General features: G+C 41.4%; 1 protein-coding gene across 6 annotated transcripts in view; it reads left to right on the top strand.

The window, feature by feature from the left end:
• abcc3 (ATP-binding cassette, sub-family C (CFTR/MRP), member 3) overlaps positions 1–15,722 on the top strand; it is a 58,755-nt gene that overhangs the window by 33,513 nt on the left and 9,520 nt on the right. The window contains exons 10-24 of one of the 6 annotated variants that reach the window (XM_053684897.1): positions 1,574–1,735; positions 2,147–2,239; positions 2,768–2,971; positions 5,311–5,457; positions 5,779–5,866; positions 5,955–6,021; positions 7,776–7,902; positions 8,004–8,180; positions 8,414–8,581; positions 9,461–9,644; positions 10,589–10,697; positions 10,995–11,151; positions 11,383–11,590; positions 13,404–13,714; positions 14,955–15,093. In XM_053684897.1, the coding sequence (XP_053540872.1) occupies positions 1,574–1,735; positions 2,147–2,239; positions 2,768–2,971; positions 5,311–5,457; positions 5,779–5,866; positions 5,955–6,021; positions 7,776–7,902; positions 8,004–8,180; positions 8,414–8,581; positions 9,461–9,644; positions 10,589–10,697; positions 10,995–11,151; positions 11,383–11,590; positions 13,404–13,714; positions 14,955–14,963 (2,211 nt within the window). In that variant the 3' untranslated portion in view covers positions 14,964–15,093. The other 5 variants (XM_053684896.1, XM_017483772.3, XM_017483773.3 and 2 more) reach the window with 5 other exon arrangements.

Below are 15,722 nucleotides of genomic sequence, written 5' to 3'. Positions count from 1 at the left end.
GTCAAAAGCCTATGTGACTTAGAATGTGCAGTAAATATAGTCAGAGTGATGTGTCATGGCTTTACTGAATGCATGAGTAATGATAAGGGAACGTGCCCTGGTGTGGGTGAAAGGATAGGTATGCATCTTTTACTCTGTTACAGTGCACTTTTACCCACTGATATTTGATTGTGTTAGCACAGCTGAAGGTGTGTCTGCTTGATTTATACACCGTGTTTACAGAGAGTTGAAAAGATAATAAAAGAGAATTTGAGAACTAACCTCACCGATCCGATCTCCTTACAAAACAGAAGGAAACTTGCTGGTTTTAATGGGTTGTAATGGATTCATGTGCAGTTTTAACAAAGTAAAATGCAAATACAGTACGAGTTATTCAGCAGTAGATAACGCCACATTGAAGCTATTCTGGGAGGATTATATCACTTCTTCTGAACCTGAAGTTGTAATGATGAGTAATGTTTCGTTAACCCTATTCCAGCCTTTTTATTGAAGAAAGGTTGTAGAATGTAGTACAGTAGAATGTTTATTCCAGTTATACTACAGTGAATGAGTTTCCTGTCATTAAAAAAAACCAAAAAAAACCTTCTGAACCTTATGCTAATGCTGTGCTTTGGCACGTCAGTGAGTCAGCACCACTTGCATCAGCTTTTATAATATACTCGATACAGTGTTTCCCTCAGGTCTGAAGCAGTTCTAGGGGAAGGAACAGGTGTGGTGGTGAGGGAGATTAGTTGATAGAGTTGTGGTTATGTGTTTGTCAGGTTTTGTTTTTTTTTAATAATCACTTGTTATAGTCCAAGTACTACAGTCCCCTCAGAAAGTACCGGAACGGCAAGGCCAGTTCTTATGTTTTTACTATACGCTTTATTTCACTATACGTACATAAAACATTAGGGTTCGAAATGAAAGCTCAAATTGTGATCTTCCATCTCGTAGTCATCAAACCCAAATGTCCTCAGTGTATAAGAATTGACCTTGACATTCCAGTACCTTCGGAGGGGGCTGTATATCAGGGCTGTACCTAGCACACCAGACAAAATAAATCCCCAGTGTGCTTGCCAAGGCGCATATTTTGGTGGCCCAGAAACTGGGCCAGAAACTCGTAGCAAATTTATAGCCAGCCAGGGTCACGGGGAGCCTGGAGCCTTTCCCAGGGAGCTCACGGCACAAGGCGGGGGACACCCTAGACAGGGTGCCAACCCATCGCAGGACACGTTCGCACTAAAACACACACACACACTATGGACAATTTGGAAATGCCAGTCAGACAGCAATGTACGTCTTTGGACTGGGGATGAAACCAGATTACCCTGAGGAAACCCCGAAGCATGAGGAGAACATGCGTGGAGGCGTGAATCAAACCCCTGTCTGGGTATCATCTTAATTCTCTCATAAAGTTTAACTGCACGCCGACTGTGTGTTGTGCCAGCAGGAGAGTCATCCGACCGCTATGTCAGTGTTTCCACATACCTGCATGCTCCCGATCCCGAAAAGATCCATGCTAATTAATCCGACTAGTAAAAACCTCTCTACACCCAACCTGATCGTTATGATGCTGACTCTGTTTGTGCAGTCACTGGTTATTACGAACGAAGCGAAGCGTTCTTCCACTGTCGGAGAGATCGTTAACTTGATGTCGGTGGATGCTCAGCGCTTTATGGACCTCACTACGTTCCTGAACATGTTGTGGTCTGCACCACTGCAGATCATACTGGCTCTCTTCTTCCTCTGGCAGGTCAGTTATTAAGCCACCTTACCTTTATAGTCTAAAGCTAATCTTCAACAAAAAGCAGAAAATATACAGAGAGTAGGGGTAGGAGGATGTCCTCACAATATTCTTTTACAACATTCATTTCATGTTTCTTACACCCAGAAATATTAACCTGTACAGTGACAGTTTATTACCGTTTGTGTCTCTATGAGGATTATAATGTCTTAGTTGTCTGTCACAGGAACATCATAATCATTGCACATTTTGACATATTATGCAATAACAGAAAAGTGCTTATCTAAAATGTGCCAACTGCTACATGTTAGATCTTGCTAGATAAAGACGCACCAAAACATTAGTGTCGTATTTTTTTACTGATATTTTTGCCATCAGTTTTTTTTTTTCTTCTTCTTCTTCTTCTTCTTCATCTCGTAGACTCTGGGCCCGTCTGTCCTCGCAGGTGTGGCTGTCATGGTTCTCCTGATTCCTTTTAATGCTGTGATCGCCATGAAAACCAGAGCGTATCAGGTCTCTTTTTCTTTTTGTCTGTCTGCCAAGTGATGTAGAGATTAATATTTGTTTGCTGAGTCAAGCGTTACCATGTTGTAATGTTTACGTGGTGTGTGGTAAACTCAATGTGCGGTAAGGCTGTTTCAATCACATAAAATCTTTTTGGGGGAATTCTTAACCAAAAACGAATCATCTTTTCATATTTAGATCATATTTAGATCGAGCAGCTCAAGTATTAACTTTGGTGTTCCAGTACTTTTGGAGGGGGCTGTATATCAGGGCTGTACCTAGCACACCAGACAAAATAAATCCCTAGTGTGCTTGCCAAGGCCCATGTTTTGGTGGCCCAGAAACTGGGCCAGAAACTCGTCCAATCCTTATGCTGCTCGACATCATATTCAAACAGCAAATAGACTGCTATAGAAAAAAAAAATACTTGGAACATCTAATGAACCTTTTTTTTTTTTTTGTAGACGTTCCACAAGCTGTTAAAAAGTTCAGTACAAGTACTTCAAGTGTTTATTTGAACTGTTTTATGGTCTCCAGGTGGAGCAGATGCAGTACAAAGACGCTCGCATCAAGCTGATGAATGAAATCCTGAACGGAATGAAAGTGCTGAAGCTCTACGCCTGGGAGCCTTCCTTCAAGGAGCAGGTCCTACATATTCGGCAAAAGGAGCTCAGTGTGCTGCGCAAGCAAGGCTACCTTAGCGCACTGTCTGTCATGGCCTGGACAAGCGCCCCCTTTCTGGTGGGTTTGAAGATCCAGTTATTATATATAGCTGCTTGTATAGAAATTAGGCACAGTGCACTTAGATCGCAACGTCATTTGTCGTAGTTTGATAGGTGGTAATGGGATAGCAATGGTATAAGACTTGGCAATCTAGAAATGATTAGACAGTCAATACCTGGAAAAAGAGAGAGTAAAGAGAATAAAATCATAATGAGAGTCTAGAACAGTGTCAATGTGGATTATTTATCCACATTACTTATATGTCTTTTTAGCTGTGGAGAAAACACACTAAGGAAAACAATACGCTAAAATACATGACAATATTCTAAGATGTCAGTACTCAATTTCAGCATCAATTCCTAGAGTCAGCGGTTGTAGTTTGGAGAGCGTTTGTGTCCGTGTGGACATATGTGTCATGCGTGGGAGGCGAAGGCAGACACAAGTGCAGATTTTTATTATTCAAAGTGTATACAAATAACCATAACAGTGTGAAGACAAACCTGTACAGGAGATACAATGCAAAACGTGCAGACTGTGAGCAAGACTATGGTACACACGAGCATGACGACAACAACAAACGCCTGACAATAAGATGCTGAAAACAGGAACTTATATAATGGTGTTAATCAGGGTGAAACGAGACACAGGTGCGAGTGATTGAAAACATGTGACGTGCTGGGGTTGATGGGAAGTGAAGTTCAGTGCCCCTTTGGCACTATCATGAAACTCAGTGCGTTTACATGGACAACAATAATCCGATATTAACCCGATTAAGACAATACTCCGATTAAGAAACTAGTATGTAAACAGCAATTTTTAATTACCTTAATCTGATTAAGGTCATACTCGAAGTAAACACAAATGGAATTAAGACATGTAGAGTATTCCTGTTTTAGTCGCATTATCGACGTGTATTACAGACATGTACACACCTTAATCACTCTATTAACGTCATGTGAGAGTTTTCACCGCATTTTGCGACAGGACACGATCACACACGGCAGTGCTCAACATTGCGAACAAGAGAGTACGGCGAACAAGAGAGTACGGCTGTGTCCCAAACCGCGTACTTGCCTACTATAGGCCTGTAGTGGGGAAAAATACAAGTATCACGGCTACTATATAGACGGTAATTACGCGGTTTGGGACGCAGCCCACGGCTTCAAGCAGTCGTCTATTTACACGTACAGCATGACAAATAATTGACCGCACTTGAAGCGTTCGTAAAAAAATTAAATAAAAACACCCAACACGGTACCATAACGAAGACCAACTCGAGGGAACGTCGGACGGCGTGGAGCGGGAACCTAATGACGTTTGACGTTAATCCAGTTATGTTCTATAACGTGTAAAACGGGAACATGTAAGGAGTATTCTAAAAGAGACTCACGTAAACACCTTAATCACAATATTGTCTTATTCAGAATAAGGTCCATAATTAGATTACTGTGGTCCATGTAAACGTAGTCAATATGAATGCTACATGGGAGCAACTCATAAAGCAAAGTAACCTTTATTTATATATATATATATATATATATATATATCGTGTGGCTGTAAGTCTTTCAGTTTAAAGCCTTGTTTGAGCCTTATTTTGAGGCAGAGAAAGAAATGCACATTGTCTATAGCCTTTTATACAATTATATACTTATATCCTCATAGTTTATATACTTCAAATATACACTGTGAATAAAACATTTGGACAGATTAGATTGAATATACTGTATACAGTGTTTTCATCGTCTTTAAGACGAAACAAAAAGTAATTGTTTAAAGAGATAGTTCTGACTTAAATTGTCTCCCCAACCACGTCGTTCTCATTTAGCCGAGAGTATGTGCAAGCTTCATCAAGAATACTTTTAAGAATTTAAACTATTAAAATAGCTTTGATTTGTTTAAGGCGGTTCTCGATCCCTGCATAATTGCATAGAGGCGTTACTTCATAGTGTTAATGTCTTCCTTATTGTTGTAAAATAGTAGAAAATATATCAAATGAAGGAAGCCATTTATAAGTAGGAGTGCCCAAAATTTTTGACCTTGGTGGTGTGTAACAGTGAGTAAACTTATATACTTCACTTCTAATACTTGTAATCATGTCAGTATATCATGATCATTTAAATCATTAGTGCGAGTGGATTTCTATTTCAGTCATTACAGGGTTACTACAGGTTGCCTTGTTGAGGTTCATTTTAAGGATGTCATTCTAACATAACCTTATTGTGGGCAAAGGCTGTGATGTCCTGGAAAAGTCCTACAAAAAAACGATTTTCCTAAAAAGAGTGGGGAAGCTCGAGTGTCAAGGCTGTTGGGAAGAGATACGAGTGTTCTAACAGTCATTCCTAAAAATGTCTCCTTAGGTTGCACTGACAACATTTGCCGTGTATGTGAATGTGGACAAAAACAACGTCTTGGATGCGGAAAAGGCCTTTGTCTCGCTTTCTCTGTTCAACATCTTAAGATTTCCCCTGAACATGCTTCCACAGGTCATAAGCAGCGTCATGCAAGTGAGTACACTTCACTTCAGTTCATTTTTAGGCATTCCAAACAGGTTTTAACACAACCTTTTTTTTTTCCCCTTTTCTTAAATAAGCTAATCGTTTCGGTGTAAATAAGTTGTCACTCGTTGTATCTGTAGGCCCGAGAAGACTCGTGTTTGTGTGACATTGTGCATAATTAGTTACTGTAAAAGACAGTGTTTGCGCTCATCCCCAGCTGGAACATGTCTTTATTAAGAATTTGGAAAACATTTCCAGGGACATTCATCATAAGGTGTGTCACGACGTGTCACATTGTTTTCTTTTCCTGTCCTCACGCCTGGCACACAGGCTAGCGTGTCTCTCAAGCGAATCCAGCATTTCCTGAGTCACGATGAGCTGGACCCAGACAATGTGGATAGAAAACCTGCAGCCTCGGGTAACGCATCATCATGACACGTCGTTTTTCCATGTTTTTTCACGTTGCTCGAATGAGTCATGAATCCTATCTTTACTCACGCTTTCAGAATATGCGGTAACAGTCGTGAACGGGAAATTCTCATGGGCCGCGAAAGATCCGCCCGCTCTTCAGAAGTAAGGATATTCATTTGCACAAGGATGTAGTGTGGTATTAAAACAATGATTTAGTACAATATTATAATTAACATATAACTCTAAAAATGTTATATTTTGCTTTTCTTTTACAGCGTTTATGATTCTTAATTACAGTGCAGTTATTCCTGTAGTTGACTGTGTGACGTAATCAGTTATGTTGATTATGAAAAATTGTCAATGTGGATTTTTATATTTGATGTGCGGTTTACTTAACCAAGTAAACAGAAACATGCTATATACTCTCTATCCATATCTATCTATCTACCTACTGTTGCACCACATAGTGGCAAAATGTTTCAGTTGGCCTAACACTGTCAAGGCGTGTTGCTTAGATAAAATCAATTTCAATGGAGCCGTCAGACCGAGTTTAGAAACGATGTTTTTTCTCAAGTTCTTAAAAGCATGACAAATAGAAAGCATGAGGGCACACCATGCTGTCTTCTTTACATTCTTACCCGCAACACTACAGAAGGAATCAGATATCGCAAACAGAAACGTGAAGGATGGCGCAACGAAAGAGCAATGCAAGAACGTTTCGTTTGCGTTTTCACTTCTACTATGATAATGGCATAAATAACTTGATAACTGAAATAGCATCGTGTTACATTTCACAGACAGGGCTCGATATGGGCAAAAGTATGTGGACACCTGTCCATCACACCCATGTGGGCTTGTCGAACATCCCATTTCAAATCCATGGACATTGCTCTCGACATCGCTGCTATAACAGCTTATACTCGTTTAAGAAAGGCTTTGCACTAGATTTAGAGCGTGGATGGAGGGATTTGCCCATTTAGCCATGATGTTGGGCACTGATGTCGGACAAGGAGGCCAGTCGGTGTTCCAGTTCATCTCAATGGTGTTCAGTGGGGACGAGATCAAGGCTCTGTGCAGGACACTCGAGTTCTTCCACTCCAACCTTCTCAACCCATGTCTTTATGAGTCATGTTCTAGTGAAGGGAAATCCTAATACTAGAAAAATATACAAAGACTTTCTAGACATTCGTGTGCTTCCGGCTTTGTTGCCATGAAAAGTTTAGCATGCGAGTCTCCATCGTTGAACTGTTGATAACTTCAAGTTAAAACTATAATGAATTAGAACCGACTCATAATGACGCTGATACTCATGAGTTGCTCATAAATTCCTGTTTACACAGTTATACTTTTTGACTCTATACAGTTATAAAAGGGAAAAAATCTATAATTGCATTATACAGAGTCACCCAGATGAAGATGGGTTCCCTTTTTGAGTCTGGTTCCTCTCAAGGTTTTTTCCTCTTGTCTTCTCAGGGAGTTTTTCCTCACCACCGTCAACTCAGGCTTACTCATTAGGGAGAAATTCATCGATGTAAAATGTATTTCCAGAATTGATGTATTTCTGTAAAGCTGCTTTGTGGTCATTTCCATTGTTCAAAACTCTATACAAATAAAATTGAATTGAATTGACTCGATCTTTGTGGCAACAGTTTATGGAATTTATGGGTGTGATGGTCATAGTGGCTATATAGTGTATTTCTTTATGCCGTAGTAACATGTGTAATGTAAAATTCATAGTTAATGAAGCCAGTGAAGTTTAGACCAGTGAAGATGGTCGAGGCAATATGTGTGTGATTTTTGTACAGTAGTTTTTGTTGAAAACACATACCTTATTCTGTGTTCTAATAATTCCTTATTTGTCATTTTAAACTGATTTATTGTTATGTACATGAATCTATCTATATCCTGTGTTCCAGCATTAACGTGATGGTGCCGCAGGGCTCGGTATTAGCAGTGGTGGGTCATGTGGGATGTGGGAAAACATCTCTTGTGTCAGCTCTGCTAGGAGAGATGGAGAAGCTAGATGGACAGATCTCCATAAGAGTGAGTGGCTTCAACTCATCTTATATTAGGTGTACACCTAATGGCCAGTTTACTGTCCTAGCTAAAATTATGCCCTGGAATGAACAATCCTCTTGTGTTAGGGTTCGGTGGCTTATGTGCCGCAGCAGGCGTGGATCCAGAACGCCACGCTGAGAGACAACATCTTGTTCGGCAGGCCCTACGTAGAGGAGAAGTACCGCCGCGTGATGGATGCTTGCGCCCTTACCCCTGACCTCGAAATACTCCCTGGAGGTGACCAAACAGAGATAGGAGAGAAGGTACAGAGGCTTTCTGCCCTAAATGCCGGGCCTTTTAATCGCACAGTTTGTTTATCATGTTTCTAAAAATTCTCAACTTCTAAAATAGGTTTTTAAACTGTATAGTGATGAGACGATCTGGGTCAGTGAGAGAGCCATTGCTGTATATTGAACAGAACATGAACATCTTGTGTTTGTCTGTTGTCCTGTCAAGTCTTTACGAAACATGATGAAAGGATGTCATGTTTGTGCAGGGAATTAATCTTTCTGGAGGTCAGAGGCAAAGGGTGAGTCTGGCCAGAGCTCTGTACAGTGAGGCAGACGTTTACCTCCTGGATGATCCGCTGTCGGCTGTGGATGCCCATGTCGCCAAGCACATCTTTGACAATGTCATTGGGCCAGAAGGAGCACTCCGTCAAAAGGTAGAATCAAAGATGAAAAATAAAGGGATGTTATACACTTCGTACTAGTTATGTTTACATGTTTTCTGCTAGACAATGATGAATGGTGGTTTATGGGTTATCATGTCCCAGTCATATTGTATTCAAATTAGTGATGCTCTGATAACGGTTCTTGTATCAAATACTGCTGGACTTTTGCAAATTTAATCTCTTATCTGGTGACATCAAAGCTACCTCGGGCGCACGGTGTTTATCTGTTCTATATGGCTAAAAATAATCTGTTGAGATGTTCGGCAGCATACAGTGCCAGGATGTTCAATTCAATTCGATTCAATTGTATTTGTATAGCGCTTTTTACAATAGACATTGTCTCAAAGCAGCTTTACAGAAATATCAACACGGTATACAGATATTAAAGGTGCGGATTAGCTTAGCTTTTCAAATAGGAATACAGTGTTATATTAGCTAGCTAACGTTAACCATGGAAACAACTTCCGTCAATCTAGAACACAACTCCATATTAAAACAGTATATGTTTGCTGGGAAATAGACCTGAATGTACTTTAGGCCTCCATCAGAATTATAGCATGGTCTTGATTGAGTAGAACAGTTACAACATCTCCTTCAATTTGCACAAATTAATTAGGTAGTAAATTAGAAATCATTATCCTTTGTCAATGTTTGCAAAAAGTGACCAGAAATGCTATCTAGAATGTCTAGAATGTATTACGCAAGTTGAAGATTGCGGTGTATTGTATAAAAGTTCATCAGCACATACCTCTGGAACATACAGTAAATGGCAACACTGAAATAAGAGGCCTATACAGTCTATGCCAGTGTAATATTGCTTACAATAATCCGAGCAATTGTGATTGAGTGTAAGTGTGTTTCATGGTGCAGACACGAATCCTGGTGACCCACAGCATCTGCTTCCTGCCCCAAGTGGATAACATCATGGTGTTAGTGGAGGGCAGGGTATCAGAGATGGGATCTTACCAGTACTTGCTCAGTGAGAATGGGACCTTCGCTGAGTTCCTGAGGAACTACTCTCTAGAGGACATAATAGAGGATGATGAAGTAACAGGTATACAAAACCCGACATGTTGAACATTTATAGGTGAAAAGAGTAGATAGTCAGTCATACCGGTCATTACTGAGGGACGTGAGAGAGATTTCATTGCTTATTTCAGAATAGAAATTTCACAGCCATAAAATCTGACAGGTCCATGTTTGAGGGCACTCACACACACACCATATAGGTTTGCTTGTTCTGATTGATCCTCACGATACTGATTATTATAATTAAAATAGCTTAATGAGTAAATGAGATGAACAAATAAGGAAAAATATGTTAACTAAAACACAACTGATTACACAGTGGATAAACAAAAGAAAAATATCGATTTCTTTATAGATTCATTTCCCATTTTCTCCCATGCCGACTTCACTGGTCTGTGTTCTCAGTTCTACATACATGTTAATTCCCCGAGTTCCCATGAGCTCTGACGACCAAACTGCATAGGCCATTTCATAATCAGTTTTAATACGGCATGAAAAAAAGAATAGCCGCTTTATAGGACAGTGAATTTCCAGGAATGCACACTAGCGTTCCAAGAAAAGCCGTGCATATTTTGGTTGCCATTATTAGGCAACGGTGACGCTTCTAGGCTCCTGGATGTTGTTTGGTTTAATCGGCTCGAGAAGCAGAGACAAAATGGAGGGGTTTTTTATTCAATTCAAACCCTGTTGAAACTGAGGTGTGTAACTGGGGACATCGGGCAACCCGTGACATACGGATCATCATACATAATTTCCTGCAACCACTCTGTGAAGTTCCGCTTGATCTAGACCCGTCACATTACCAGGACCTGGACCTGTTGCATTTTATTGTTATGAGAATGATCCGGCATTACGCTGAAATCTGACTGGTTGTTATTATCTCTTTGATGTGGGTACAAATATTTCCCTTTTTTATTAGGGGGGGGGGAGTTTATTCTTCTTGTTTGGACATGTATCTGTCTGTTGCAGAGGTGTTGATCGATGAAGAAGAGTTATTCCCTGATGATGCTCTCAGTACCCACACCGATATGGTGGACCACGAACCTGCAGTCAACGAGGCTCGAAGACAGTTTATGAGGTAGCCTCTATGCCTTTTAGCATCCTTCTGTTTTTCCACTTGAGCTTCATCCTTTTTCAGCTTCATAAATCAACACAAAAGTATGCATGTCATGTGGCACTTCAGGAATTGGACCATTCTTCATCTTATTCTTCTTATTATTAATATTATTACTATTATTATGTGTTCTCCAGTGAGAACACTTTCATGCTGTTTCTAAAAAGATGCTAAATGAGGCAATGCTTCCAAAATCCAGTGTGTACATACTAGATATATGGGTTATGGTTCTCCATAGTGGTTCTTTGTCTGCTCTCACAGGCAAATCAGCATCATGTCTAACGATGTGGAGAACCCAAGGACGAAATCAGTGCGCAAACGTCGCTTTAGCGAGAGGAGGCCTGGGGAGCCACCGCAGGAGAAGAAGGATTCCAAAGTGGATAAGCTCATCCTGGCTGAGACTGCAGAGACAGGCCGGGTCGGTGCTCTCTGCTTCCCTCGTCTTTGGTTATAATCAAAACCTGTACTGAACTTTTGATGCTGTCATTTTGTTATGCATTCTTAATTTTAAAAAGGTGTGGGAGCGTATGGATTATACACTGGAAATAAAGAGGCCCTGTTAGTTTGCACTCAGGTGCAACTTGGCTGAGTTGGAGCTCCAGTATGTTTACACTGTACATATGAAACCTGCTTCATTTCATTTTTTTAGGTGAAACTCAAGGTTTATTGGGAGTATGTGAAAGCTGTGGGGCCTTTGATGTCCCTTCTCATCTGCTTCCTGTACGGAGCTCAGAGCGCAGCAGCTATCGGAGCCAACATTTGGCTCACTGTGTGGACGGGCGACACCAATAAGAGCACTAGAACAGATGATGTACCAATGAGAGTGGGGGTGTATGCAGCACTGGGCTTTACACAAGGTATGGCACAGGTTACAGGTTATATATTACAGTGGTGCTTAATTTCATCTGCAGGTGGGTTTCATAATATTGATATATACAGTATGTATAGGGCATTATACTGAGCGAGCTGGCAAATCAGTCCTGAGCTCGGGTTACTGTCTGTGTGGAGGTTGTTTGCATGTTCTCCCCATGTACGTGTCACTTGCCTCTGGGTTTTTTGGGTTTTCTGGTTTCTCCCACCTCAGAAACTATGCATGTAGGTGGACTGACTGCACAAAATTGCTAGGATAGGCTCTGGATCCACCATGACCCTGAACTAGGATAAAGCAGTTACTGAAGATGATGGAATCCATCCATCCATCCATTTTCTATACCGCCTATCCTTACTGGGTCACGTGGAACCTGGAGCCTATCTCAGGGGGCATGGGGCACAAGGACAGGGTGCCAATCTGTTCACACACCCATTCATACACTACAGACACTTTTGGACATGCCAGTCAGCCTACAGTGCATGTCTTTGGACTGGAGGAGGAAACCGGAGTACCCGGAGGTAACCCCCGCAGCACGGGGAGAACATGCAAACTCCACACACGCAGGCGGGAATCGAACCTCCGACCCTGGAGGTGTGAGGCAAACGCGCCAAACAATAAGCCACTGTGCCCCCATAGATGATGGAATGAATAAAAACTTTTATTATTATTCTAAACCACATTTAATATGTAAATATTCGCTCACCAACCACTTTATTAGGAACACCTACTCATTCATGCAGTTATCCAATCAGCCAATCATGTGGCTGCAGAGCAAAGCATCATATCAAGCAGATATAGGTGAGGAGCTTCAGTTAATATTCACATCAAACATCAGAATGGGGAAAAATGTTATCTGAGTGACTTCGGCATGGTTGTTGGTGACAGACAGGCTTGTTTTGGAATTTCAGAAAAGACTGATCTCCTGGGATTTTTTCACGCAACCGTTTCAACAGTTTACAGACGGTTGGTGGTATGACGAAACAACCTTGTTGATCAGAGAGGTCATAGAAGAATGGCCAGACTTGTCTGAGCTGACAGGAAGTCAATAGTAACTAAAAAAAACCCCATTGAAGCTCTTGACCCGGATCCGCATGATATTATGCACTGCCGAACATGATTTGCAGGTGTGTGTTCCTAATAAAGTAGTCAGTGAGTGTGTTTCTGTAAACACTATTATAAGACAACAGAATAACAGGTCAATCATATTGTGTATTATTTCTGCACATTGTTAATTAGTAGTAAATAAAAGTGACTGGATTTCCTGAATTAATAAAGTGCAAATTCAATTCAGATGGAAAATTTTGTCTCACACACACACACACACACACACACACACACATAGCAATACACAGTCTGACGTGTAGTGAAATGCTTTCTACAACTGTCTGGGACATAAAATGGAATTTACATAGACCAGAATTTACTCGTATACAGTTAGAAAAAGGGAAAGTATTATTTTTTAAAGCATAAGAATATAATGTAAGGATATATAATTGGACTATAGCACTGCACTCACCTCAGCATTACTACAACTGGAACTATAACCATTTTTTTTCCTTTCTTTTTTTTTTCTTTTCTTTTTTTTTTTTTTTTAACACATGTATTTGTTTATTCAGGGATTGTTCTTTCCCTTGTGTTCCTGCTCAGTAATCTATAATAACCCCATGTCCAACCTCATAATCCAAATTACTTGTTCTTTTATACCTCCTTTCTCCCCATACATGCTCCCTAACCTCCTTTCCCCTACAGGTCTGCATAGTGTAGTGACTCTCTCATCCCCCTTCCTCTCTCTGTGGCAGGCATCCTGGTCATGTTCTCTTCCTTTACTCTGGCCCTGGGGAAAATCCAGGCTGCCCGCAAGCTGCACCAGGGCCTGCTGGACAACAAATTTCGCACCCCGCAGTCTTTCTTTGATACTACACCCATAGGGCGCATCATCAACCGCTTCTCCAAAGATATTTACGTGATCGACGATGCCCTACCTTCCACTATCCTCATGTTCCTGGGCACCTTTTTTACCTCCCTCTCCACCGTGATCGTTATCATTTCCAGCACACCCATCTTTGCTGTGGTCATTGGCCCCTTGGCTATAATTTACTTCTTTGTGCAGGTATTGTGTTTTTCTCAACATTAGCCAAACTGAAGGAGTCCTCAATAATGTTTTCATTTCCTTTCGAAATAGAAGGGTTTGTGCTCTGGCATACAGCAAAGCTGACAGCAAAGAAGGTTCTAGCTGTGATTTCCCTTTCCCTTTCCTCTCTCCTTTCTCCTTAGTTCTTTTCATTTCACTTCCCCTACACGCACTCTCTTTCTGTCTCCCTCTCGTGCTCTCTCCTCCCCTCCCTAACCAAGTGTTCATTTCCTCTCTCCCAACCACTTCCTGCCTTGCCTGTTTGCGTGCATGTTTTCTCTCTCTCTCTCGCTCTCTCTCACTCACTCACTCTCTCTCTCTCTCTCTCTCTCTCTCTCTCTCTCTCTCTCTCTCTCTCTCTCTCTCTCTCACACACACACACACACACACACACACACACACTTGTTGGTTTTTATTGCGCAATCCTCAGCCTGGGGATTTATGTAAGCGCCCAGCCTAGGCTCAGGATTTCTGATGTGTTACTGACCCCTGGTGGTGATAACATGAGGTTACATCAGTATTTATTAATTCATGGAATAGAGCAGCGGTTCTTAACCTTTTTGTGAAGGCAACCCACTTGTAAGATTGACAATGTTTTGACATCCCCCCTGCCCACCCAATGTTTCAGACTACTCACTCAGTGGGATGGTTGGGCTTTGATACAGGATGCGGTCCAGTCGTGGCTAGTAGGCTGAGGAAAGGACGCAAACTATCTTCGACCATGAGCCTGGCTCTATACTTGCTCTTCAGTGCTGAAAATCCAGTCTCACAGAGATAGGTCGATGCGATATCCAAAAATCCGCCAGTGGCTTCTCTGTGAACGTCTCTGTGCGTCATTGTTTAAAATGAAAGTTTTCCTTTGACCCCCAGGTTAAGAACCGCTGGTATAGGGAATTGTAGAGTAGACTTTTCATTTCAGATATAACAGAGCTCAGATCGGATGCACAGAGCATTATTCATATGTTTGGCGTCCCTCCTTTCGCTTTTGGACTTACTTTGATGGATGAGTACCGGCGAGACGTCGAATGTGGGTTCTTTGTGATACTTCACACTACCTTTGTTTTTCTTCCAGATCTCTCTGGCATGTTATAGCAGTCAACCTGAAATGCCCTCAAACACCCCCCTAATGAACTGAACACAAAGCGTGACTCTGGGAGTGAACGAATGAGTATACGACTCCATTGACCAGCTGATTAAATCTCCCCTCCCCTCCACACAGGTGTGCTGATTCTGGCCAACTCTTTACTGAGCCGAGTCTACGGTATGCTGAAGGCTGCCTACATCACCCACCTCCACATGCTCGGCGCTGTTCTGAGGGCGCCGCAGATCTTTTTTGAGTCCAACCCGTCAGGGCGCATGTTGAATCGCTTCGGCAAAGATGTGGACACAATAGACTCTCTCATTCCAGAAAATATCGATATCTGGATGCGCACTTTCTGGTACACCTTCACTGTGCTGGTCATATGCTCTGCCCTCACCCCTATGTTCTTCATAGTCATAGTGCCGTTAATGATGTTCTATTGGTGGGTCCAGGTAATTAGGAACATTAACTCATTAATGCAGCATGCTAACATGTGTCATTATGTTTACTGTATTAGTCTGTGTAGTCACATTGCCATTGTTGTAGTGGGACACGCTGTAGTTTGGTTGCCTGGTTAAGTCATTTGGGAGTGTTTATCATCAGATGTTCTTTATCCAACTGAAATGGGAACTCCAAGTGGTGCAGACTAAAACCTCTTTTGAATTAATTGACTTATGTCACTGATATCTAACAAAATATTGCTACCAATTTACCGTGTTGGTGAAATTCAATTCTATCCAGATCTGCTAGTGATGCAACTGGGTGTGCATAAAGAACAACTGTTTGTAGGAGTAGTCTGCTGTGGGAGTTGAGATGTAGAAGATGATTCTATCATGTGCTTTTTCAGGTTCTTTTGATCTGTCTGATATGTCGCTTTTGTCCCCGGCCTCATTTAACTTGTGTCTT

This window comes from Ictalurus punctatus, chromosome 13, assembly GCF_001660625.3.
Source record: "Ictalurus punctatus breed USDA103 chromosome 13, Coco_2.0, whole genome shotgun sequence".
Classification (NCBI taxonomy): Eukaryota; Metazoa; Chordata; class Actinopteri; order Siluriformes; family Ictaluridae; genus Ictalurus; species Ictalurus punctatus.
Note: the sequence above shows the minus strand (reverse complement) of the source record. Positions and strands in the feature narration are given on the sequence as shown.